This window comes from Vipera ursinii (genome assembly GCF_947247035.1).
Source record: "Vipera ursinii genome assembly, chromosome: 1".
NCBI classification, from domain to species: Eukaryota; Metazoa; Chordata; class Lepidosauria; order Squamata; family Viperidae; genus Vipera; species Vipera ursinii.
In genome coordinates, this window is record NC_139512.1 from 119026299 (window position 1) to 119053142 (window position 26844).

General features: G+C 37.6%; 1 protein-coding gene across 1 annotated transcript in view; it reads right to left on the minus strand.

Annotated features, from left to right (window-relative positions):
* The window catches only part of SLC4A3 (solute carrier family 4 member 3), a 49897-nt gene that overhangs the window by 17009 nt on the left and 6044 nt on the right, over positions 1-26844 (minus strand). The window contains exons 3-8 of the mRNA XM_083349756.1: positions 24281-24437; positions 12634-12959; positions 11689-11846; positions 8807-9018; positions 2023-2174; positions 362-542 (exon numbers count right to left, since the gene is read on the minus strand). Of these exons, the coding sequence (XP_083205882.1) occupies positions 362-542; positions 2023-2174; positions 8807-9018; positions 11689-11846; positions 12634-12959; positions 24281-24437 (1186 nt within the window). The remainder of the gene's footprint in view (positions 1-361; positions 543-2022; positions 2175-8806; positions 9019-11688; positions 11847-12633; positions 12960-24280; positions 24438-26844) is intronic.

Here is a 26844-nt window from a genome sequence, read left to right on the forward strand (position 1 = left end):
GCAAAATATGCAGTTAAAGGCTTTGAGAAGTATTATCCACTCATACAAATGTATATATCTTGCGAAAAATAAAAATAAAAGCAAAGCCAACATTTAATGGTTTAATCTATCATTAATACATTTAATGATTTAGTGTCCTTTTCTTGTTCCATAATTATACTTTATGTTACATTCTGCCATAGGACTAGGTTGATAATGACTACAACCACTGATTATTTTCTCCTTTTTATGAATAAGTTTATTTCAATCCTAAAAATTCTCTCCTTCGGCTTAAGTAAAATATCTTCCTTTAGTGTATTCCTGCCTAAGAGGCAACAATACATGTTTCAAGCCAAATCCTAACTTCATCAGAGTTACTCACCATGGGCAATAGTCTTCCTGAGCTCTAAAAGGCTGCGAAAAGAGAGTGAGGCAACGTGAGGTTTTCCCCAGCGTGCCGTATCCTCTTCTACATCCTCCTCGAATTTGATCCAACGTGCCGTCTCCTTCCAGTGCATGTCCTGGTTTTTGTCCACTACTAATTCATTCAGCTCCACAAAAACCTAAGGAAAAGCAAGACAGTTAAACTCCAGGACACTACCCTGTTTTCTGCTATTAGTTTATAAGAATGGCATCCCTAACTGCCATTATAAGGATGCTGCAGGGAAGAGGTAGTGAGTGCCCTTTAGCTCTGCCCTGATAATACCAGAAATTCTGTAAATGACACATGCTTAACAGCATCCAAAGTATAATTCAAGAGGAAATGAGAGTTATTGCCTATGTCCTCATGCCAGTTCAGTCACTCAGATCTTAGCCACCTCCTGAATGGATAACTGCAATGCACTCTATATGGGGCCAGGCTACCTTTGAAGAGTATTTGGAAGCTTCAGCTGCCTTAAAATGTGCCAGTGTGGGCATTTATGGGACATCTCTGCTTTGCAAGTTGCACTGACTACCAGGATGCTCCTGGGTGCAATTCAGTGTGCTGGCAGGTAGCTTTAAAACCCTTCATGGTTTGAAGCTAGGTTAATTATAAGAGCTACTGTCCCCAGTGGAGTCTACCCATCCTATTAGATCTGGCAGGAGAGGCATCTCCAAGTCCCAACCACAAGACAGTGCCATCTGGCGGAAGCCAGGAAGAGGATTTTTTCTGCCATGGCACTTGTCCTTTGGAACATCTTCCTCCCAAGAATAGGCTTGCCCTGATTCTTCTGGCCATTCCTAAGGCATTAAAAACTTGCTGTCAAACCTGAGGCCCCAATAGTCTGGGTGAGCCAGTTTCTTGACTGTGGGATGCTGTGATAGTTCGTCTTTGCTATTTTATAGTACTTGTTTTTAATTATTGGCTTTGTTTTTATTCTGTTTTAAATGTTAAGCCATCGCCATCCAGAATCATGTGTGAGATAGGTGGCCTTATAAATGTGTTAAATATATAAATAAGTAATATGTACTGAGAATATGCATAAGGTAGGCTAGATTCAAATCCTAAATAGTCTGTAAAAGGAATATATAATCTCTTCCAATAGTGTGTTGGAGAGTTGCATTCCAAAAATTAGAGGATGAGGCTAGAATAAAAAACTAAATTTGATTCTACAACAGTTATATCTATTGCTAATTAAAATTAAATAAAGCTGATACTGTATTACAATCCTCTAAGTATGCATTTAATAATTCTCTCTTCACATATAATATTGTAATTTTCAAATCACTTTGAGGGATACTTTCTGGAGTCATTCTTGGCTCTTCGACTCCAGGTTGTACATTTCCAATTTATAACTGTAATTTCCCAGGCCATTTTCCCTTCCTGAACATGGTCTTCTTTTATTACTGAAGAACCAAATAGCAAAAATTAGACTGGGACTACCTGTCTATATCCTAAAGCAATAACCTTGGTTACTAGGCTTACACTAATTCCTAGAGACCAATCTTATCATCTCTATTATCCCTGCTCTTATTCAAAAATTATTTACCAGCAAGCAATGAACTGAACAATGCATGAAGGTACTGGTGCTATACATTCAAAAGGAAACACCATTATGGTACCTCATGTGGTTTTCGGTCAAGTTTCTTTTTTTTCTTCTTTTTCTTGAAAGATTGTGAGGACAAAGATGTTTTGCTGGACCTGTTGATTTGGCTCCGGGATGGCTTCTTAACTAGATGTCTCCTAACTCCTGGATTATCTTCAAAACGGTGGCCTGGAATAACAGCAGTTTAGTATTTTATGGGTACATAAAACACAAATGTCCTTCTATGATGAAAGCTACATGAATGCCATAAGTGCTCCACAGAAACACAAATCTTTGTTAATGAGTATAAAACTCAGGGCTCACAAAATGCAGTTTCCATTTTAAATGCTCCATTTCCCAGGAATGCATTGATATAGAAATATGTAGCTTTTGTAATGCATAATAAAAACTCAAAAGAAATCTGTTTCCTAGCACTGGCACCGGGTAACTATTGAATGCAGACTAAATTATAAAAATATATAAAGATATATTACTTATTTTTATGAGTCACAAAATATTACTTTTTTTAGAGCTAAATCTGAAAAAAATCCATCAGTTCATTTTACCCAGTACCCTCCTACACTGTTTAGCAATATGCTCAGTAGAATCTTCCCACCCAGACTAACATTGTTGAGAGCTGAATTTGGAGATTTTCGATATGCAAAACATTATGATGAGCATTTGATGTTCATTTAAAGAAATTGATATTGCAATACAGGAATCCAACAAAAGCTCATTTTTCAAAATTATTTCCCAATACAAAGAGGTGCAATTACAAGTGTTTGGCAAAACACTATTTAAAAAGTGCTATGTATAAGAATTGCCATGTGTTCCCTGAAGCATAGCAGAACCTCTATTCCTTTGCTGTTTTGCTGGGTGCTACAAAGACAACAGGAAAATCTAAGGCTAGAGCATTATCTTGCGTAAACCTTGGAGCCTCATCTATGGGACTGAGGAAAAGAGTTTTTATAATATATGTATCATCATAATCACGATCATGTGAAGTGCTAATACGATCACGTAAAGTGCTAATACCACTTTATAATGCCTTGATGAGGCCACACATGGAATACTGCATCCAGTTTTGGTCACCACAATGTAAAAAAGATGTTGAGACTCTAGAAAGAGTGCAAAGAAGAGCAACAAAGATGATCAGGGGACTGGAGGCTAAAACATATAAGGAACGGTTGCTGGAGTTGGGTATGTCTGGTTTAATGAAGAAAAGCCGTGTTCCAATATCTGAAGGGTTGCCACAAAGAAGAGGGAATCAAGCTATTCTCCAAAGCACCTGAAAGCAGGACAAGAAGCAATGGATGGAAACTAAACAAGAAGAGAAGCAACCTAGAACTAAGGAAAAACCTCCTGACAGTTAGAACAATTAACCAGTGGAACAACTTGCCTGAAAGTTTTTAAGAAGAGATTGGACAACCATTTGTCTGAAATGGTATAAGGTTTCCAGCCTGAAGAGGGGGTTGGATTATAAGACCTCCCAATTCCTTTCCAACTCTGTTATTCTATTCTGTTCTGTTCTATAACAATATTGTTATGGCATATAACTAGTTATATGTTAAATCAATAATATTAAAGCATGGATAAAAATCCTGTAAAATTAAAATGTCTGGGTAAATAAGAACTTTTTTTTGCAGATGACTATGTAACACAGATATGAGTGGGCCCTTTGGGGAAGATCTTTTTCAGGTGAACCTCTGGTTCTTTAAATAAGAAATTTCTAATAAAGTAGACATCTGGAGAGTGTACCTTCAAGTTATTCACAATATAAAGGGAACTCACTGTACTCCACACACTTTATTATATTCATCAATTTTCCACTTTATCCCTCTTTTGTTTTCTGTAGTCTTAGTGTAACATTCTTAATTATGTTACATTGCATAACAGTGCTGTAGTTCTCCTCACAGCAAACACTTCAACCAATGCTGATTGTTAATCCAATGTAATTTCTTTATTGAACATTACTTACAGGGAAATGGAGAAAAATCTTTGAAGAGCCAGAGTCATCTAAATTGATGAACGGATTGCCTTTTAAATATAGGGCTCTTTAGAATCTAAATAAGCAAGTAATTTTAGGTCCCTTCTTCTTTGCACCATTTCCATTTATGAATATAAGCTGCCAAAGGCATAATCTTACAAGGGCTAGTCTTTTGTTTGGTACCTCATTAAAAGTTAATGTGTTTCATAATGGCAAAAGCAACCTTTGAGTACAAAAGCACTGGCTATAAATGCTGCAATGAACAAAGTGTAGGAGAGTTGTTACCTCCAGCATAAAGTGAGAATAATGACTACTGATAAAGATGAATTAAATGGGTGGTACAGGCAAAGACAATTCTTGGGAGTTCTATTTTTCTCCTTGAAACATTAGAAATCTCAGATGGCTTGCAGCCTACTGAACCACCAATTTGAGCTTGTTGCAAGTTAAATCCCAGTCTTTCTCATTTTCTGTTACATATGATAAAAAACAAAAACTATTCATCAGTGATAAAGCACTGAAGCTAATTAGAGCAAGTGCTACAATGTGTTATGTACAATTATACATGACGCTCATCATTTTAATTGGAGATTTCATAGTTGACTGGTAGAATGAAGAAACGAATGAATGAATGAATGAATGGGTGCTGCATATGTGAGGTAATTTCTGTGGATGCAAGTCCTATTATCTACTTTATCTACTTTTAGAATACATCAGTTGTATCCAATTGATACATGCGTTTCACCTATTTTGTGACCTTTTCAAGTCATAGTACCTCCTTAAGAAGATGGGTAGTACTCATTAGATTAGATTACAAAAATGTAATCTAAAATAAATCTAACGTTTTAGTAGTCAAAACTGTTGTGGAACCCATATTTCAGGAAGAGGATATAATCATCTTGTGTCATAATGCTAATTTTTTTTATCAGTTTCACATATCTACACCAGTGCAATTTGTTTTAGTGCAGAGATTTTTAACAGGAAAGATACAGGTTGTTGTATATTGCTTATATTTTTCAGTTGGGCTAATAGTTGCTTTTGAGACACTGGATTAAATCCTGCCCCAGATTAACTAGTACTCTGTGGCTGTGTATAACATGCCTCAGATACTTTGTTTTATATATATATATACACACATATATATACACATATATATATACATATATATACATACATATACATATATACATATATATATATATATATATATAGAGAGAGAGAGACAGAGACAGAGACAGAGAGACAGAGAGATCAAAATGAAATATTTTAGTTCCTAAAGGAGGTGTTATTGGTTTTTTTGACAAATCTAAGCACTCTCCATTCCCATTGTCAGCATATTTAACCAGTTAACATGCTCAATGCTGGTAGCAACTTCTGATGGTCTTTCAACATATGAATGTATGTTTATGAGTAGTTTATCTAACTTCAATAAGAAAAGCATGTCACAGCTCAGAATGTACAATATCTGTGTGTGGAGTGGGTGGATGAGTGGATGGTGGATGTTGTTGGGAAAATAAATTACAGGTATCAAACTGAGGAATAAAGAGTTGCAATTGTTCATGCATGTGTATGTCTGACACATGAATGAGGAAATACAGGTTATAGTTAAATGCCTTCAGCTTCTCATTTCCAAAATATTTGAACAAGTAGCCTCTAGAACAACAGAGAAATAAACTTTTGGGATAAGATAAAGTTAAGAAAATAAAAAATAACTTTAAATGGGAAAAGAATAATTAAAATAATTTCTAGTAATAGAAAAAAGAATTTTGAAATATACAATTGTCAGACAGTGATAAGATATACTGCATACAGTGATAAAATATGTTCAAAATAAATGAAGTTTGTTATATTTTAAATCTGATTATCTAATGGAAAAAAATAAGTCTACTTGAAGTTGAGAGTAAATATGTGGAAGGATGCACATACGTAGTATACCTGTACACGTGAATCCTAGCACAAATGCAGTACTTACGAATTGGCTCCAGACCAGGACAACCCAAGTGGTTCTGAATAGCCTCCCATAAATCATAGTCTTCGAAGTTGAGAGCAAACTCCTCAAAGTCATCATAATCTACTGAATTATAGGCACATACAGCTATCTCTATTTCTGGTCTGTCTCCTATTCCAGTGTCCTTTATTGTCTCCTTTCCGTTTGGAATGGCCATTGTTACATTCTTTAGAAGATGAAAAATCACAAAAAGTAGGATTTAGGTAGGAGATGAGTTCCTCTTCTCTGAAATTTTTCAGGTAGCACAACATCCAGTGTCCAGGACTTTTTGGATAGAATTTGATTAAGAATACTACTACTGACCATCTAGTGAAACGACTAGCACCAAAATTCTGGCTACTTGTTTAGAATCCAAGTGGAAATATATCTTTGCATACTACCAAAGCCAGCAAGGAAATCCAGAATATGATTTGCTGCTATGCTGTTTTCCTTTGTGGCACCCTTTCACATGCTTTTATTGTCTCTTTCTACCGAAGCTTGGAAACTAGCCTATTGACATCTTTATGTCCTGAGGCCCCAAACTGCATTTCCATGACGTCCCTTCTATGTTTTTGCACTGAGAGAATGAGAGAACTCAGCTTTCGGGAGGGGCAGGGAAGGTGCAGATCATAGCAGTAAATAGATGACATTTCAGTTCTAGACACTCTGAAACGTTGTAGGATTCGAGACCATGACAGATATTGCATTTGATACAGATTCCTACTCAGATTTGGCTACTCCCTCCAGAAATGGAAAAACATAATTCTCCAAGAGCAAAACGGTGAATATAACTTTAGGTTAAAAAGGAGAAAGCAAAATCTTAAAGGTTCAGCACGGAAGATTCTAGGTTAGCCTTAGCATATGAGAACTGAATACCATCCAGTAAACTATGGATGAGTAGTAGCACAGGATATCGAGAATAAAATTATTGGATTGCAGTTAGTCTGGTCAAATTTGGAAAGCAAGATATGTATAGTACTTGAGGATTTTCTGTCCAGTAAAGAAAAAATATCAACAACCTAAGATATGCAGATGATACCACTCTAATGGCAGAAAGTGAAGAGGAACTGAAGAGTCTCTTGTTGCGAGTGAAGAAGGAGAGTGCAAAAGTTGGGTTGAAACTAAACATTAAGAAAACCAAGATCATGGCATCTGGCCCTCTCAATTCCTGGCAAATAGATGGGGAAGAAATGGAGGTAGTGACAGATTTTATTTTCCTGGGCTCCAAGATCACTGCAGATGGGGACTGTAGTCAAGAAATTAAAAGACGCTTGCTCCTCGGGAGGAAAGCCATGGCAAATCTAGACAGCACACTAAAAAGCAGAGACATCACCCTGTCAACAAAAGTGCGTATAGTCAAGGCTATGGTCTTCCCAGTTGCAATGTATGGCAGTGAAAGTTGGACCATAAGAAAGGCTGAGCGCAAAAGAATTGAGGCCTTTGAACTCTGGTGCTGGAGAAGACTCCTGCGAGTCCCTTGGACTGCAAGGCGATCAAACCGGTCAGTCCTAGAGGAGATCAACCCTGACTGCTCTTTAGAAGGCCAGATCCTGCAGCTAAAACTCAAATACTTTGGCCACCTGATGAGAAGGAAGGACTCACTGGAGAAGAGCCTAATGCTGGGAAAGATCGAGGGCAATAGAAGAAGGGGACGACAGAGAATGAGGTGGCTGGATGGAGTCACTGAAGCAGTAGGCGTGAGCTTAAATGGACTCCAGAAGATGGTAGAGGACAGGAAAGCCTGGAGGAACATTGTCCATAGGGTCGCGATGGGTCGGACACGACTTCGCAACTAACAACAACAACAACAACAAAAGAAAAGCCTAGGGAATCATCTTTAAGTAGAATGATTTATAACATCTTGTAGGATTTATAAGATTTTGGAGTATCCTCAGTGCTTAAATAATAAAAAAAAATATTTCACCAGTTTTGCTGTCCCTCCCTCCCTCCCTTTCTTCCTACATCACATGTGAGATTGGTAACATAACAAGAAAAATCTCCTGCATATTCCTGAAAAGCTGTTTTTAGGCATAACTAATTAAAGCTTCTCAAGTCAAAATATCTTATGAGTTAAAAATCATGTATTTACATCTCATTGTAGACTCATGTACATTATAGCTAGCTTAGTACTAAAATACCGGTAACATTATTTCTTGGAACTGAAAGCATAGTGGTAACTTTTGAAAGAAATATATTGCTCGCTATGTTTTTGGATGAATGTATGGAAGTCAGAATTATATAAATTAACTTCAGGGAGCAAAGTAAATGCTAGAATGTAAGGAACTGCTTAGAATTTTTTTATCTTAATAAAAAGGAAGATCAGACAAAATACAAGTAGAACTTTACAAAATCATAACTTATGTAGAAAGAGAAACTAAGTAACAATTATTCTCTATCTACGTTCCTTTCCTGTATATTTTCTTAGAAGTTAAATATTAAATATCCTGAATCTAGAAGAATATTAATAAATAAGGTAAATAGAATTGGAACGCAATTTACCTAAATACAGAACAAAAGCAAACCAGGATTATATTACGTTGCATGGCCATTAATATAATGGCTATTATATGGTGTTATATTCAAAACCGTAATCTCTTTCAGACTACAAATATACCAAAGTATAGCAAATGAATATCCTGAGCATTAAACATCTATATACATTATTCTGTCATTATTAGAAATATTACACAATCCAGTTGCTTATTTTTAATGCAGAAGAATAGTTACACTGATGTTTTTATGGGCTTCCCATATTCACCCAGTGCTGCACTCAAGGTAAATCCCAGCATATAGGCGCTGCAACCATCACCATTATTAGGGACAGAATCAAGGGTCAAAGTTGAATCTCACTTTTCATGTCATCAAGGTCAGCAGAAGCCAACATCTGAGCTTCAGCTTCATCAGTGGGGATTCGCTGATACGTGGCATTCTCTATTGCAGTCATGCTGCCAATGCACACCCTCTCCTTCAGATCATAGTTTGACCGCTGCCCACTTGGCACCTGACTCCATGGTCTGCGTTTATCCCATCCCCGACATACATTATCTCTGTATTCAGGAAAGCTGTGGAGGCAAGAAAGAGAACAATGATGGCAGAGAAATAATAATTGAAAGTGAGAACTTGTTCCTAGAAGACAGAATGTAATTCCAGAGTTAGGAAATTTGAACAAGATTAAAGAGTTGCTTTGGATTTTCTTTTAACCTGTACTCTCTTAAGTTGCACTCGGAAGGCACCATGCCAATTCCACTTAAAACAAAGCAGGTAGTAAGTGGTGCCAGAAACCAAATTGGGTGGTCCAACCCACTTTCTCTTTCTGACAACCTTTTTCTCTTTCCCGCCCACTTTCTCTTTTCAACATCCTCTTTTTTCTCTTTCTGAAGTAGCAGACTGCGAGGAAAACCATAGATTAGTTCAGTCCATAGGTGTAAACTAAATGTCTGCAGAAAGTGTTTGAAATCAGGTTGAGAACTGTAAAAATCTTAGGTTGTGAATAATCTAAGCTCTGTCCTAGAGAATTTCTCAACTAAGGGACAACTCTCAGGTTTCTTAATGCTTTTATCTGAAGTACAATATTTCCTAACTGAAAAGTTGAATCTTCAAAAGCTTTTTCTTCAGTGGATAGATCTTGCTATGACAGCTTTGATGGCTGTGACATCTTTAATGTATCAAGTTCCGGCAAAAAAACCCAACAATGCAAAACACCAGAGACATTGCATTCTCTAATGTAAACTTTATCTTACTTAGTAAGATAAAAGAGAAGCTAGCTCTGAGAAAATGGTGGGAAGCAGATAATTAAACTCTCTCTTGACAGTTCAGGTCACATTGTCTAATATATTTTCCAATAACTGTTGCAAGAAGAAACTTCAGTTGGCCAAAATAACTCTTCAAGGGCTTCGGCTCTCAAGTTGATAAGGAGCACCTGTGGTTCCCCAAATCTCCCCACTTCCCACTCCCATACTGTAGGCAAGCAAGAGGCATTACAGTGGTCCTAAAGGCAGTAGGTTTTGTGGGTTGACATAATGTTCTCTTCTAGAAATTGTACAGGTAGTCTTAGTTTCCAACCATGCATTTAGTGACAGTCCCTTAAATGAGGGGGACTTCATAATCAATCCTAGGAGTTCTGGCTGCTGCAGTGACCCCACAGCTAGGTGATCGCGATCTGCGATAGTGTTTGGTGCCTGGCTCATGCTTATGACATCAAAGTGAGCCCCAATCACATGATCACGATTTCCAATGATCCCTCTCAGCTTCCAACAAAGTCAATGAGAAAACCAGCAAAAGATTGCAAGTCGTGAAGTTCTCATCCACAGCTCTCACCTGCTAGCTTTCTTGCCTCTTCCCGCTTAATGATCCATATAGTCCTGGGGTTATGACAACCTCCTGTATTGTCAGGATTGTCACTGCTAAGGGATGTAGTCACATGATGTCATTGCTATTGTAATACAAGGACTACCTATATTCCTCATTGTTTACGTTTGCAAGTAAATATTTGAACCCAAGACTCCCTGTGTATAAATGTAAAGGCCATCTCTAGCAATGCAAGCTTCTAGAGATTTCTCCTACACCAGAATGCAATTACTTTTTTTTTTTTGCAACTGGTGACTACCTGGACAAATCCCTGCGGTTCTCTTGGCAAGATTTCAGAAGTGGTTTGCCGCTGCCTGTTTCCTAGGCCAAGAGACAGTGACTGGCCCATGACACTCAGCTAGTTTTGTGCCTAAGACTGGACTATACCTCACGATTGCTTTGTTTCTAGCCTAATATCTGAACCATTACACCAAAGTGGTTCTCTACACACAAAAGTTGCCTTAAAACAATCTCTTCTACCTATAATAAGAAAGCCTAAAGAGCTAAGTGCTTAAATCCCTGAGGAAAACACAAGTTTCCTTGAAGTTAAATAGCCATTGAGGAGTTTGCTGGAGGCTTGTTTTATAATCTCCCCAGGAGAAGCAACTAAGTATTGGGAAGGAAAGAATGGAATTTAAACACATTTCAGGTTGTACAATTGCATCTTCCAGGACTCCAGATACAATATAACATAACCCATGTTTCTAGAGGTAGAAGTAATCAGATTTATATTAGGATTGATTTTGTTTTGCATGTGCTCAAAGCAAGTTGCCTAGTTTTTCCCCCAAAAGGCTTCATTTTCTTTTGGATGGACCTACCCGTTGTTTCTTTATTTGCATCTGGTTTTTTGACTCCTACTTCTTTTTTTGAAGCCTAATACCGTAATACATACTTGTAAGCTGTGTGTCTTAATATACTATAAATATTTTTTAAAAGAAATATACTAGTATTAGTTTATGTCATGGAGATCTGGAATCTGATAGCATGCCTTGGAAGGAAGAGACTTTTGCAGATGAACTACTGAGGTACCAGAACTTAAGGTACCTTTGCATTTTGCAAATGGAAGGAGGATGACATTTTCCTTCTTTTGGCCCTCTTTCTATCATCCTGGTGCAGGGAGGAAAAGAGGTTCACACTGTTCTATGCTGCCTACATTACACTATTTCCTTAATAATGAAAAAAATATGCATTCTTCTTTACACATTCTAGAATGGAAGACACATATTAAAATTAAACCCGCATGAGCTTTTTCTGAAATTAAGTTTATCCCATTTACACTCTCACAGTGAATTCCTGAACCTGAATTGGAAAGGCATGTTACTACTTTGTCCTGTATGTTTCCAATCTATGTGAATTCCAAAACAGAAAATATCACCCCCTCTCACCTATTAGAAAAAGTGGGGCCTTTTTCCGGCAGCAGGCTAGAGAAACATGGGATTGGGGAGAGATGACTGTGTTTCTCAGCCACGTGAAATGACAAAGTGCGTTGGGTGCCATGAGGTTCCTCCTCTTCTTCCTCAGGCTCCTCCGGTCCAATGGTAAACTGAAAGAAGCAGTGCAAAGGGTTAAAATGACACAACATTCAGAAAATTAACTTTCCTCTTGCTTTGGTTAAAACTGAGAAAAAATAAGGAACAATGAACTTTTAACACTGGGGGGGGGGAAACAGAGATGATCCCATTTTTATTTTTTGCTTTTTATCAGTCAACAGTTTCATACTAACATTGTGCTATAAATGTCTATGGAGATTCTCAATCATCCGGGTCATGGTTGTTCCAAAGGTACTTTTCAAAAGCAATTGGACTTTCTTGGGGTTTTTTTTCTTTGAAAGCATTTTGCTTCTCATCCAAGATGTTTTTCTGAACTGAAGAAGCTTCTTGGAGGAGAAGGGAAATGTTTTTAAAGAAAAAAAAATCAAGGAAGCCCAGTTGCCTTTTGAAAAGCATATCTGGGACATTGTGCTATAGAGACCCCTATCTTTGACATATGACACACACACACACACACATACCAAACACAAAATACCCAATCCCTCTTGTACGGTACGTGGGATATGGGAACTCTTTAAACCTTCTTTCCACTATACCTAATTCTTGTGCATGAACCTCCAAGCCCCAAACTCCACTTGCAGTATGGATTGCCTGCAGTTCAATTCTCACCAGCTAAAGGTTGATTCAGCCTTCCATCCTTCTGAGGTCAGTAAAATGAGGATCCAGATTGCTGGGAGGAATATGCTGACTCTGTAAACCACTTACAGAGTGCTGGAAGGCACTGGGAAAGCGGCATATAAGTTTAAGTGCTTATTGCTATGGCTCATGGAAGTCTCTCACCTCAACACTTCTTTCAGTCAGTCCTGCTGTTAAAGTGCCCAAAGACCTCTCTTTCGGAGAGGATTCAAGGTCAGACCCAGCTGAGATTTCCTTCTCCAGAACCTCTTCCCCTTCAGATTCTGCTTCTTCTTCTTCTTCCTCCTCCTCCTCCTCTTCTTCCTCCTGGATGGTTGGAGTGACATTGGAGGGAGGCATGGACATTTTCCTTGCCTTTTTCTTTTTTTTCTTTTTCCTATTGGAATGAAGACGTCTCTTCTGGGTCTTCGGGGGTGGAGGCAGGTGGGTTGACAAGGGGTGATGGATGTGGTGGGATGTTTGGCGATGGACTGTGGAAGAGAAACAGTGGAAGGGATTGTATTCTGGAGAGAGAAGAAAAAGCTTTCTACAAAGCTTAAAAAACGAAGAGAAAAATAGAAAAAAAGACATAGGAAATATATCCATCTAGTTTGAATTTATGTTCTTCTTGTCCCTCCTGGAATTTTAATAGTACCACTAGAAAAATATGTATTGTTTACAATATGCTAGAATAATATGTATTTATTTTTATTGTATTTTTCAGCCAGTAAGACTCGAAGAATTGTTTATGGATTGATTGATTGATTGATTGACTGATTGATCAGTAATAAAAATACATTTGCTGTTCTCAGATTTGTATAAAAATATATTCTCTTGCAATATGAATGTACCAACAAATCAACCTGGTTTTAAGCTTTCTGAAATAAGCTTACCAGATCATAAATCACAAAGCTGCACATTGTATTGGATATTTGCCTAAAATCCAAAATTCATCTGGAAGATATTGAAAGATAAAAATGTCCATATTTCTCTTTAATATAATGATTGGGAAAATGGATCTTACAAGTCAATGTGCTATTTGGCAGTGTATCCACATGGGCAATATAATATATATTTGATGGAAAGCAATTTGAACATGAAATCAAATGTTAAATTTTTGTTTTGATTTGGTATTTGAATCAAATAACTCTTGGAGTTTAGCCTTTCCCAAGCCAATAAGTCTTACATGTAAATATATAGAACTGACAATCTTATTAAGGTAACCTATTAGCTGAAAATAATATAGTTCTATAATCTATAATTCCTATTGCACTAGGAAGCTTGTTGTGTCTCTCACATATGTCAATCATTAAATATTCCTAAATCTATTTTTCATTTTAAGATTTAAGCCATGTCACTCAAAAAAGCCAACACAGTTCTAGGCTGCATCAATAGAGAAATAGTATCAAAATCATGGGAAGTGATAGCACCACTCTGTACTTTACTAGTGAGGCCTTCTGGTCACTATGATACAAAAAAGATGTTGAAGCCCTAGAAAGAGAAGAAAAAAAATAGATGATAAGGGGTCTGGAGGTTAAATGATATGATGAACAGCTAAGGGAGCTAGGTAGGTTTAGCCTAATGAAGAGAAGGCTCAGGGGAGACATGATAGCAATTGGAAGACTGTCATATGGAAGAGGGTGTTGATTTATTCTCCATAACCCCTGAGGGCAAGAAAAGAAGTAGTGGATGAAGCTTATCAAAGGGAGATTCAATCTGGAAATAAGGAAGAATTTGCTGATAGTGAGAATAATTAATCAATGAAACAGCTTGCTGCTTAGAGTTGTGGGTGCTCCATCGTTGGAGGTTTTCAAGAAAAGATTGGAACAACTATTTGTCTGACATGGTTATAAAGACTCCTGCTTTAGACAAGGGATTGAATTAAATAGAAGACCTCCAAGGTCCTTTCCAGCCCTATGATTAGAACTCTATGATAAGTCAAGAGTTTGGGACAGAAAACATGGACAGCCTTACCAACATATGACTCTAGATGGCAGTCTACACTTTTGCTAAAGCAAAGATGAATACTGTATGTAAAAAACATGGAACAATATTATATAAAGAAACAGATAAAATTTGAGTGGGGGGGGGGAATAAATAAATCCAGGAACAGTAATACGAGTTTTCAGACAGAATTATTTTGCTACTATTTAAAAAGTTACTGTGCAGCTTTTCCATCTTTTTCTTCTTAGCACATAATTGTGAACCTTGTATTAAAAAGCAGCAGTGGGTAAACAGAGAAGGAGCTAGTGTAGGTGAAAGTGTTATCTGAAATCTCTGAAGAATTCCATGAATGGGACAAGAATTTGGAAGTTGCTTGGCATACAAAAAAATTATAGAGAACATCTCATTGGACATCTTAATTCTACGAGTAGCAGCTAATGTAACTATTAAAATACAGAGGAGGTGAAGTGGTTTGGGTACGGATTCTCACGTAGTTTCATCCCACTACCCAAAGGTCTCCCTTCCTAAGCTAGGTAAACTAATAATAAGAAAGGCAAGGGTTCTCACAGCTTATTCTGAGGAAATTCCATGTAAATGGTGGTGGTTTGAAAAGAAATTTTCTACTGGTTTGCTATTGTGGACACATCAATACTTGACAACTATCTGCAGGCATGAGGAACTGAATAATCTTGCTTATCCTGATAAAGCAGACATGTCAAACACAAGGCCCGGGGGCCAGATCCGGCCCGCGAAGTGGTTTCATGTGGCCCACGAAGCCATCCTGGAAACAGTGAGGGAACGGCCCCCACTGCCTTGGCCCTGGCCCAGAGACCCTCCTTCTGCCAGAGACCCTCAGATCTGTCACGCTCCTGCCCAGGGCCCCATAGGCACCCTTGATGCCAACGATGTAGAGCTGGCCATGCCCACCCAATGCTAATGCGGCCCTCAATGAAATTGAGTTTGACACCCCTGTTCTAGCATTTCAGTTTCCTCCCAAATAATTAGATCATTTTTATTTTTGATTCTATTCATTGTAGTTCTCTACATATACTACCAAAATATTTTTATAATTTTCATCAAAAATCACTGTACACTTTCTCTGTCTTATTTAATTTTAATTGTTTGATGGTGCTTTTGAGTACATTCCTTGCAAATATAGTGATACCTTGGTACTCATCATTAATTGAGTCTGGGAGGCAGGATGAGTACCAAAAATGATGAATACCAAACTGATTTTTCCCCGAAGGAATAATACAGTGAATCACAAGGCAGCTAATACTGATAACTTCTAGCTTGTTCATTGAGTACCAGGACAAAATTTTCACATCAAAGTGCATTGAGTACCAAATTTGATGAATTTCAAAGCAACTGAGTACCAAGGTACCACTGTGCAATAAAACCTCCTTTTTACATGTTTATTGATTGGCAATGTCTCCGTTATCTACAAATGTCCATTAAATATGCAATTACTCATGGTGGCAGTTTATGTTATTTGCATAATGTCTTTATGTGTATAATAATTAATCATCACAGACATTTCATCATTTGCCTCCAAAGTTGTTATATTAAGATCTGCTAAATCAAAATTTCCCTCTACATTTTTTGCAGCAATCATATTATTTAACATGTTTACTCATCTACAGCTTTTTTTTACTTCATCTTATACCAACTGTCTTTTTGTACACTTCTCATTAGCATAATATTTCAGTGATCTGACATAGGATTTTTACCTTGCTTTTGCTCCAAGCAGCTTTCCTATCCTCTTTCCTTATATTCATTAATTCTGTTGGGATATTGAACTACCATTCAGTATTTTTCCACATTAGAATCAGACTTTTTCTACCAGCAGTCATTTTATTTTTACTGTAGCTTCTTTCACGTCTTTTCTTTTTTTTTTCATTTCCATTTTTCCCCAAATTCCACTCTTAACACTACCAAAAATGGTCAACTCCACATTCACTTTTACCTTCTTCGTATCCCTCACAAATTCTCTCAGTCTGCCCTCATAATCACATTGGCTATGGTTTTCTTTATGTATACATTCCTTTGCAATATATAAAAATGTTTATATGTTTATGTTTAACAGTGTACTTGAAATGAAGAAACCCTTTTCTTGCAAGATTGATGTCAGCTTTACCCAAGTAGACCCGACGGGAATCACAGCCAGATGTGCTTATTCTACTTTATGGTAAAGCTGCATTAACAGAAACTTGCAAGTCTGATAGTACTGTCCTGCTGCCATCTCCTTTACTGCCTGAGAAATTAAGGAGGTTTCCTTCTGAGCCTCTTGTCCTGTCTTGCGGCCTGCTATGCTGTCCTTCTCTGATTATTCCCTAGGCAGCATCTCTTCCTATGTGCTAGATACCATTGTCTGTGCCCTTGGTTTTCAAGGGAGTGTGAAACACAATGATAAGAGGAGCATTGCTTTAAAAAAAATAAAGCTAGTCCAATTGAACATCCCTTTATCACAGGGGTGTCAAACTCAATTTCATTGAGGGCCGCATCAGCATTGCAGTTGCCCTCAGGGGGCCGGGTGGGTATGGCCTGCGTGGGCATGGCCTACTGGGTGGGCATGGCTAGAGTGCGTATGGCTTACTGGGTGGGCATGGCCAGCTCTACATCGTTCACATCAAGGGTGCCTATGGGGGCCTGGGCAGGAGTGGGACAGATCTGAGGATCTCTGGCAGAAGGAGGGTCTCTGGGCCAGAGCCAAGGCAGTGGGGACCGTTCCCTCACTGTTTCCAGGATGGCTTCGCAGGCCGCATGAAACCACTTCACGGGCCGGATCTGGCCCCCAGGCCTTGTGTTTGACATGTCTGTGCTAGAACAAGTATTTTAGAGATCTGCATTGGAATGCTAATAATACGTCAAGGATTGGGACTGAAACAGATGCCATAAATGTTACAGTCTTTCAATGTTTCACCCTAAGAAAGCTGTAGCAAGGTTGAAACATGTTAAATGTGCAGATCGTATAACTGGAGAAATATTAAATGTGGATGTGCTTTGCTTATAGAATAGTTGGATGACTATTAAATGTGTATGAAGATTGCATTTGTGTCTTTGGATGGAAGAATGACATTATTGTTCATCTATATACATAAAAAGATATAAGGAATTCATTTGTTATGTGGGCCTGGGAAGGTGTTAGATGGAATTCTTACTGAAAGGTATGAAAGAGTGTTAATGAGCAAAATTTGAGAAATGTGACTTTATGCTAGGGACAAGGAATAAAGACCAGATATTTGAACTTCAGTAAGACTCTGAGAAATATATTAATATAAGGAAGAATGTTTAAGCATGTTGTTGATTTACAGAAAGTATATACTGGATTGGAAAATGTTCATCCAACTCACATATCATTCTAAGATTTGATCAGCGAAGTCTATTAGGAAGAATGATAAAGTAAAACACAAGAATTCCAGTGAGGTTCCATTAAAATTCTAAATAGGCAATTGAAAGCAGTTAGTTCTAAACAGAAAACTCTATATAGGAAATTCAAAGTAGTCAGTTTGTTTTTTGTGAAGTTTTTGAGAAAGAGACGAGGCTGCACCTAGAAACAATTCTGGAGACAGCTGCTAGTGTCCTTATTACAGGAATCAGCTTTCTCAAAATGGAATGCTTAGAGAGAATGGCACAATAAATAAGCAAGGAGAATGGAAAGGATGCATAGGTCCCTTGATTTTAATGTATTTATAGATAAATTTACAAGGAATGCATATGATGGTTTAATTGTGTATATGAATTTATGTGGTCATTTGTAGTTGATGTCTATGGAGATTCTTAATCATCCAGGCCATGGTGCTTCCAGCTGACAAGCTCAGCGTCTTACCCACTGAGCCACCGCATCCCCGAGAAAGAATATTTCATAAAATGCTTATTAAATATGGAAATTCACAATGAAATGATAAGACATGCAAATGAAAAGGTATTAGATAGTATCTGGTCTGCTGTGATAATTGAATGTTAAAAGAAGCAAAAATGGCTTTGTGTAATAGCAAGATTTTGTTCATTTTGCTCAGACAAACTTCTATTTTTCTTTTGATTGGAAGTGAAAGTTGAATGGTTAGTTGAAACATCAGATTAAGCAAAACAGTGGGAATATTTTAAAAAGGAAGTGCAGCAAAACTAGAAGAGATTGTCAAGAATAAATGAGTGATGAATGTGGATTGAATACTATGAATGAGTAATTTCTACATAAGTATGTTGAGGTGGTTTGGACTTAGAAAATGAATGAGGATCAAATTGCAAAACAAATATATGCAGGCAAAGTCAATGAGTTGAAAGGGGCATAAAGATGATGAAAATTGTGGTTGGAGGGAGTTGATTGAATCCTCAAAAATGGAGAGAAGTTTAAATGCAATATATAAAGCAACATGTAGGAGTTTCTTCTTCTGCTGCCTGGAATGATTGCTATCAAAACAGGGAACAGATGTAGGTGACCAAGTTTCACAAAAAAGAGCAGTTTCTACTTTTGTTCATAGGAAAATCAGAAGGAAGCTAACAAGTGACTTGTTGTTCTAATTATTATATGAGTCTCATTTGAAAGCAGGGAACTTGCTGAGATTGTATCATTAACCTTTTTTCTAAAAAATGCTAATATTCAAGTTCTAATAAAAACTATTAATGAGATATGGAGAATATAGTGAATTGTATTCTGGTAAACTCATTTTCTTATTTCATGGCTTTAATTGCTTTGTCTTAATATTTCTTATTCCTCTTCTGGAGTCTATACAATGATATCCCATCTCTCTCTATGGGGGGGTGAGTTATTACCCCCCGTAGATAGGGCTCGCAACTTGGGAGTCCTCCTAGATTCACAGCTTTCTTTAGAAGACCATATAGTAGCTGTGACTAGGGGGGGCCTTCGCCCAGGTCCGCCTGGTGCACCAGTTGCGGCCCTATCTAGACCGGGATGCCTTACGTACGGTCACTCACGCCCTCGTGACCTCTCGTCTGGACTACTGCAACGCTCTCTACATGGGGCTACCCTTGAAGACCACTCAGAGGCTCCAGCTGGTACAGAATGCAGCCGCGAGAGTTGTGTTTATTTATTATTTATTTATTTATTAGTTTTTATAAACCGCCCTTCTCCCGAGGGACTCGGGGCGGTGTACAGAGTTTCCCGACACTCCCATGTGTCGGGAAACTGCTCCGCGAGCTGCATTGGCTTCCAGTTGTCTTTCGGGTGAGATTCAAGGTGTTGGTAATGACCTACAAAGCCCTACATGGCATGGGTCCGGAATACCTTGGGGAGCACCTGTGGCCGGCGTCAAGTTCCCTCCGCCCAGTACGCTCCCACAGAGAGGGCCTCCTCAGGGTGCCACCGGTCAAAGAATGTCGACTGGTGACCCCCAGGGGAAGGGCGTTCTCTGTGGGCGCGCCGGATTTATGGAACCAACTTCCGGTCGAGCTCCAGATGGCGCCTGACGTCCGCTCCTTCTGGCGTGATCTCAAAACCTACCTTTTCGAACAAGCTGGCCTGGCCTGATGGGATGGGGTTGGGTTTTATTAATCTGTTTTAACCTATTTTTAATGTGTTTTAACTTATTCATGGGCATTTTGTTTAATCGTTTTTAATTTTTGTATCTTGTTTTTTAATATGTATTGCCCTGTTCACCGCCCTGAGTCCTTCGGGAGAAGGGTGGTATACAAATAAAATAAATAAATAAATAAATAAATAAATAAATAAATTGCTCATGTTAAAAGGAAAAACATGATAGTATATATGTGATTATATGAACTTAGATGTTTTGTAGATACATATTCAGTGGATCTCTTAAAATTAAACAATATACAGTAGTTTCAATTTGTATATCCAAAAACGTGGCTGCATTCTTGGAAACATTACACACACCATATGTGGGCGTGACTCTTCCACAACCTGCCTTATAAAAGAAGTTGAGGGGTAAGTGGATATGAGTGATGATTGCAGTATCACTGTGGCAATTTTTTATGTCTAAAAAAGTTGGTAGTGAAATTTTTAGTTTAAAAGTGATACACAAACATGATAGCTTTATAAAGATTGTAAAATGTAAAGTGTTAATTTAAATCAGCCTTCAGGAGTTACGATTTGTATGCCGATTTTTCACCAGTCCTCTACTAATTTTTTCCAAAGACAATGGAAAAATATGTGCTCTCAATTTCTAAGTTCCAAAGGAAAAATAAAGACATATTTTATGATAACTATAGTCTTCCATTTACTATTCTTCACTCTTTTCTGCTTACTGAGGATGTAAATATCTTGTAGGTATTTATTTTAAAATATAAGGTTGTTGAATTGTCAAGGAACATGAGAAGGATAAAAGAAAGGATGAAATGATAATAGAAAAAGTAATAAAGTGATTTCTGTGCAAAAAGGTGAGATAAAAATCAAAATATTATTACCTCAAAAATAAAAAGAAGAAACTATAAAAATATTGCTCTAAAGCAGAAGAAAATCATAAGGACAGGATAAACAATATCCAAGTAGATTTTGCTCAGACAGGTGAAATATGACAAGCTTTAGTTAGACTTAAAATATTCAGTTATTTGGAATTCCGCATGGGAGATTCCTGTTTTGTCCTTTCCCAAACACATTTCTTTTTTAAAATCCAGATTTGGTTATCTGGTTCTAAATGAAAATTCTTATTAAAAGTTTCCTTGTGTGTAAGACTACAGAACTACATATCTATAACTTGAGTTCACAGGATCTTCCCAAGGTTAAGTATTGTATTTCTGGGCTTTGATTAGGAAGATCCAAGTACCTTCTCTTCTATTATTTCTGGAGTTCGACTTAAAAAAAGCTCCTGGCAGAAAGCTAAAAAAATTCCCATTTGAGCTGATTCATATGTGTCAGAAGATTCAATTTGATTAGTGGCAGACTACTGAAATTATTTCTGGAGACTGCCTGGAAGAGGAAGAATTATGCACACTCTTTGAGGAGCTTCTGGGGGAAAGGCAGAATACATGTATATTTAAAAGAAGTCTCTTTAGGGATTCAAGTCTTGAAATTATTGCCATTCCTAATATATCACAATCATCTTGAAGAGATTTAAAAAGTCAGTCAAAAATGAATGCAAAAGAAGTCCGTCACTTTTCAGTAATGGCTATTCCTTCTAATTCCTTTAGGAAAAGGATCAGATGATTCAGAAATCATAAAAACTTGCTCATCAGATTTCAAGGACACACTTTGCAGCTTAGTAACAGTGAAAGTATCCCATCAGCTCTAGAACCTGACAATGATAGCATGGATAAGGGCTATTTTTTTTTTTAATAAATAAAAGTCATAGATAATTTTTTTATTTGGAGACATAGAATTTTGACATGCAATAATCAGCCTTATAATATTAATAAAATTTAACTGGAAGGAAGATAAAAGCACAGTAAGTGCAACAATGTGACAAAGTACAGAACTATGTATTGTTTCCCTATCTGATGCTTCCAGACTTTCCAGTCATCCCATTAGCATAATCCTTTGCAGGATAAGCAATCTGAACAGCACCAAATTAAAGTAAGTTGGCTACATCACAAAGAACGATTTGGTTAATTAGGTAGGGAGGATTTTGATAGGATAAATACATGCCAATCTCTCATGAATATATGTTTTTAAAACCACTTTTCCTCATGTTTATTTATTTTATTTATTTTAATTCCATTTATATCCCGCCCTTCTCCGAAGACTCAGGGCGGCTTACAAGCTTAGCAGTAGTTGTTGTTATTTGCGAAGTCGTGTCCAACCCATCACGACCCCATGGACAATGTTCCTCCAGGCCTTCCTGTCCTCTACCATCTTCTGGAGTCCATTTAAGCTCACGCCTACTGCTTCAGTGACTCCATCCAGCCACCTCATTCTCTGTCGTCCCCTTCTTCTCTTGCCCTCAACCTTTCCCAGCATTAGGCTCTTCTCCAGTGAGTTCTTCCTTCTCATTAGGTGGCCAAAGTATTTAAGTTTCAACTTCAGGATCTGGCCTTCTAAAGAGCAGTCAGGGTTGATCTCCTCTAGGACTGACCGGTTTGATCGCCTTGCAGTCCAAGGGACTCGCAGGAGTCTTCTCCAGCACCAGAGTTCAAAGGCCTCAATTCTTTGGCGCTCAGCCTTTCTTATGGTCCAACTTTCACAGCCATCCATTGCAACTAGGAAGACCGTAGCCTTGACTATACACACTTTTGTTGGCAGGGTGATGTCTCTGCTTTTTAGCGTGCTGTCTAGATTTGCCATGGCTTTCCTCCCCAGGAGCAAGTGTCTTTTAATTTCTTGGCTGCAGTCCCCGTCTGCGGTGATTTTGGAGCCCAGGAAAATAAAATCTGTCACTACCTCCATTTCTTCCCCATCTGCCAGGAATTGAGAGGGCCGGATGCCATGATCTTGGTTTGCTTAATTTTTCTGTATATATATTAGCAATCATTTGTGCTTGGAATTAAGGTTAATTCCAGATGGCAAGTTAAACTGTTCCTGCATGGCAGCTTAACCTGCTGTTGCTAAGTTGACCATTCTGAACTGAAGTGGCTTGGCAATGAAACCACATTAGCACTCAGTCCAAATGATAGCCATTGCATATCCTGACTGATCATTTTTTTTCCTTCCAGCCTTAATATCCATGCAGGGAAGACAAGATTTGTTGACTGGCCTCTGCCTAAACATGGCATTTCCCACTTCCTACCTTTTCCTTTTAGGAATTGTTCCCTCACTATTGATCTTTTTCTTTATTTTCAGATATTTACACATATGGATGCTTTCACTTCCTCTTTGCAGGTTTTTTTTTTCTTGACAATTTTTTTAATTCTGCCATTACTACTTTAATACTGTAAAAATTAAACCAAAGTGACTATTTTCTAATTCTGATGATCCATGGTAAGTCCATGGGAACACTGTAGTAAGGAAGAAATTCTGGTTCAGCTTTAGAGAAGCAAAAGTAGAAATCAATAGTTTCATTCCAATATATCCATGTTGCAAGATTTAGGGGAGGAAAAAAGAGCTTTGTGTTAAATAGTTTAAATAGTTGCAAGGTTTATTCTAATCAAACTGTGCGATTCAGGTTGATGGAGATTACACAACTAAATGCTAGCCTTCAATAGATCCGGAGTTCTGTATGCATTAGCAGCCTACGCATATGTCTGTGGCAATAAGATAAACAGGATGGAAATGAAAACAGATCTTCCTTTTTTCTAGCACTAACATTTCTAGAATCAAATGTGTTCCAAATTGATTTTTTTTACATAATTGATTATTTTAAACTAATTTAAAATCAACCTTGGGATCAGGATAAAACTAAACATAATGTAAAAAAATCCCCTCAAACTCATAGTATTTTTCAGCTTTTATGGGCACTCTAGTTGTTCCAAGGTCATGTCTCCTATAAATATAATTATAGGTACGCTTGTCTGTCTCAAAAAAAAAAAAAGCCAATTGTGAGATAGGAAGGTCTAAAATGCAGACCAGACCACAAAAAAAATGTTTTGTACCATTATTGTTTAATAAAATAATAATAGTATTTTAAATGACAAATGAAATTTATATTCTAAAACCCTTCTTTTCTTGTAATCAGATTTCATTGCCAATATTTAGGATTTGTCACATAACTAAAACGTGTAGACATCTGTTTCAGCATCAGAGTTCTACATTCTCAGATTCTTAACACCAGTTTCTTCTATTTTCAAAGTTTAACATTTGTTTAAATGTTAAATGTTTTAGCTTAATCAGGTTGGGTACACTGTATGCTACATTCCATTATACATTATTTAGAAGAATATAGCAATCTGTGGTGGGGTGACCTAATTATTATTTATTAATTATAGCATATAAGATGCATTTGGGCAAAGGCCTTCACATTACTAAATACTGTTCCTACCTGAAGACTTAAGGTAGGACCAGCTTACAAGATTTACCTACATTCAAAGTCGGTCTCAGAGTAGCTGCGGCCTTGCTTTTCCTGGTCTCGTAATGCAGACTTGCTGATCAGGTCTCCAAACCGTTCAACACCCAAGGTCTTGTCCAACTCCTCCTCATCCTCCGTGCCAGGAAAGGCTGCCGCACCATCCCCACCATCCTGCACATTAGTCAACAATATCATCAGCAAAACAAAGAAATGTCTCAATACAATCCCTTATTCCAGGGAGGCATCGAAAGCACAGATCACTTCTCTTTGCCTGCTTTTCCCAAAGAGAGCCCTCAATCATATGTCCCCATTGTACAGCCTCAAAACAGTAGAACTGGGAGGACAGTGAGGGATTGTTGATCCCAACCCCAATTTCAAACTTGAACCCTTAATTTGAGTGTTCTAACCTGGTTTTCCTTCATCCCCAGATTAGGAATCTAGCACAGCTGGATGCTAGGATGTCTGTCCAAATATCCAAATATTGTAAAAGCAAGTAGACTGTGCCTGGGTTTATCAGTTCCAGACCTTCCTTCCACATACTCATTCTCCAGTCTCTTCAGGATGAATAGATGTAAATCTGATATTTAAACTGTCAAGTTCCTTCCCATCCCCCTCCCATTCCAGAAAGAGGGAGAGCCTGGGATCTTCCACCTCATCAGGGAAGCAGGCTGGGATAGCACAGGTCAAGGACATGTGGTTTGACCCTGGAATATACAACTAGAAGCAGAATATATACAATGTAGTTTACTGTACTCCACATTACATTAATTGGGGGCATCCCAGTGGCTGCCTACAAGTCCTTCTAAGGCCCGAGGTGTTTTTCTCCATCTTCTCTGATTCCTTTCCAAGTCTTTGGCAGTGGGCCCAGAGGTTAAAGCTTATCTTCTGCTCTACCCCAAATTCTCCCTCTTTGTAGTTGTTTCTATAATTTCCTCACACCCCCGGCCCCAAGGGTATAAACTGAAAAGAGGACAGGAAGTAACAATCATGAAAGTTTAATCCTGGGAGCTCTCTCAGTTTGGGCTCTTTCAGATCTTTAGCTCCAGCCACTGGTAAAAAAACATTCCTGTCAATTTAGCCTGAAATGCTGGTGCCAAGCTGTTGTGGACTCTTCGGTTACTATGGAAACACAGTAGGCCCAGTGATGGCAGATCTTTGCTGAATCAGAGAAAGCAAAACAGGTCTTAGCTAGAAATATTTAGCTTTAGAGAAAGACCTTCACAGCCCTCCTGTTGCCCGGACAGGTGAGTTTCTGCATCATTGCCACAAAGGCAAGGCAATTGCAGCAAGTTTTAATTAGAGATAATTTCCATGGATGAAGCTGGATTAATTTCTTGCCATAAAAGTAAACATAGAATTCTGTAACATTTCAAAGAGTAACACTTGTATTATGGCATAATTTTTTGGTGACATTTAATGAACTGGAGCGTTATTTGTGAAAGCTTATTAGATGCTGTTATAGATTTGTTTATGTTTACTATACCAGGAATTCTCTGTTAATTTAAATTAAATTCTAGGTTCAGCCTGGAATACATTTCTAGTGACAAAACTAATTTCTATTATGTATAAATGATGATAGGATATTAAGGATATTTTAGAGCAAACTGAGTAGGTATACCCTAGAAATAACATGATTGTAGGTAAGGACATACAGATTTCAACCCCTCAACCCATTATTTTAGACATTCAACACTGCTCTGTAATAGTATATCTGATGGCTTTTGAAGCAGCCTATCAGTAAATAGTCAATTTGCTTTTGGTGTACGGCGCAGGGCTGATACAGCATCAAATTTCTTTTTTATGGAAAATTACAGAAAGCCCATAGAGCTAGAGATTCCAAATGTCATAAATTATATCTTAATGTTTCATTTAGAGGATTTCACATGGGGACTAAAAGTGAAACAAAGGTCAGTTATTTCTTCCAGAAGTATGTTTTTTAAATTCAAAATTTCTATGTCAAAAATATGTAAGATCCATTCTTGAACTATGTATCACAAAATACATTCCATTACCTGTTCACTTGGGGGAATTTTGTAAGCATAACAAGAGGATAACATAATTGCAGATTGACCTACCCTTCCAAGTAGTTTGCTGTTATTGACTTGAATTAAATTGTAGATTATTGCCATATTAGTAACAGATCAATATTATATAGCATGATAACCATTTTCTCCCAACTTCTTTGTACACAATGCCACTATTTTACTATAAAACAGTAGTAAGGAGACAGAGTGTAGAATTTTATACAATGCAGCTAATTATATGAAATTGTTTGTTCACAGAAATAAACCTTTCCAGTTTATGAAATGCCACAAAAAGTACACGAATGTAAATTTAGAAAAAGCAAGTGTCCTTCTCTTTCCTGCAGCTATCTGTAGTGTCTGAAAGCCTGAGGTCAAGTGTATTTCCTAAACAACGTAGAATGAGAAGAATGACCCAAAGTCAGACTGATGTCCACTCTATTGGACTACTATTAGATTTATATTTCATAATTTCTTAATATACTCAAAGCGGAATACCTATCACTCTCTCCCCAATTTTATCCTTTCTGTAACTCTACCATATAAATTGGGCTGAG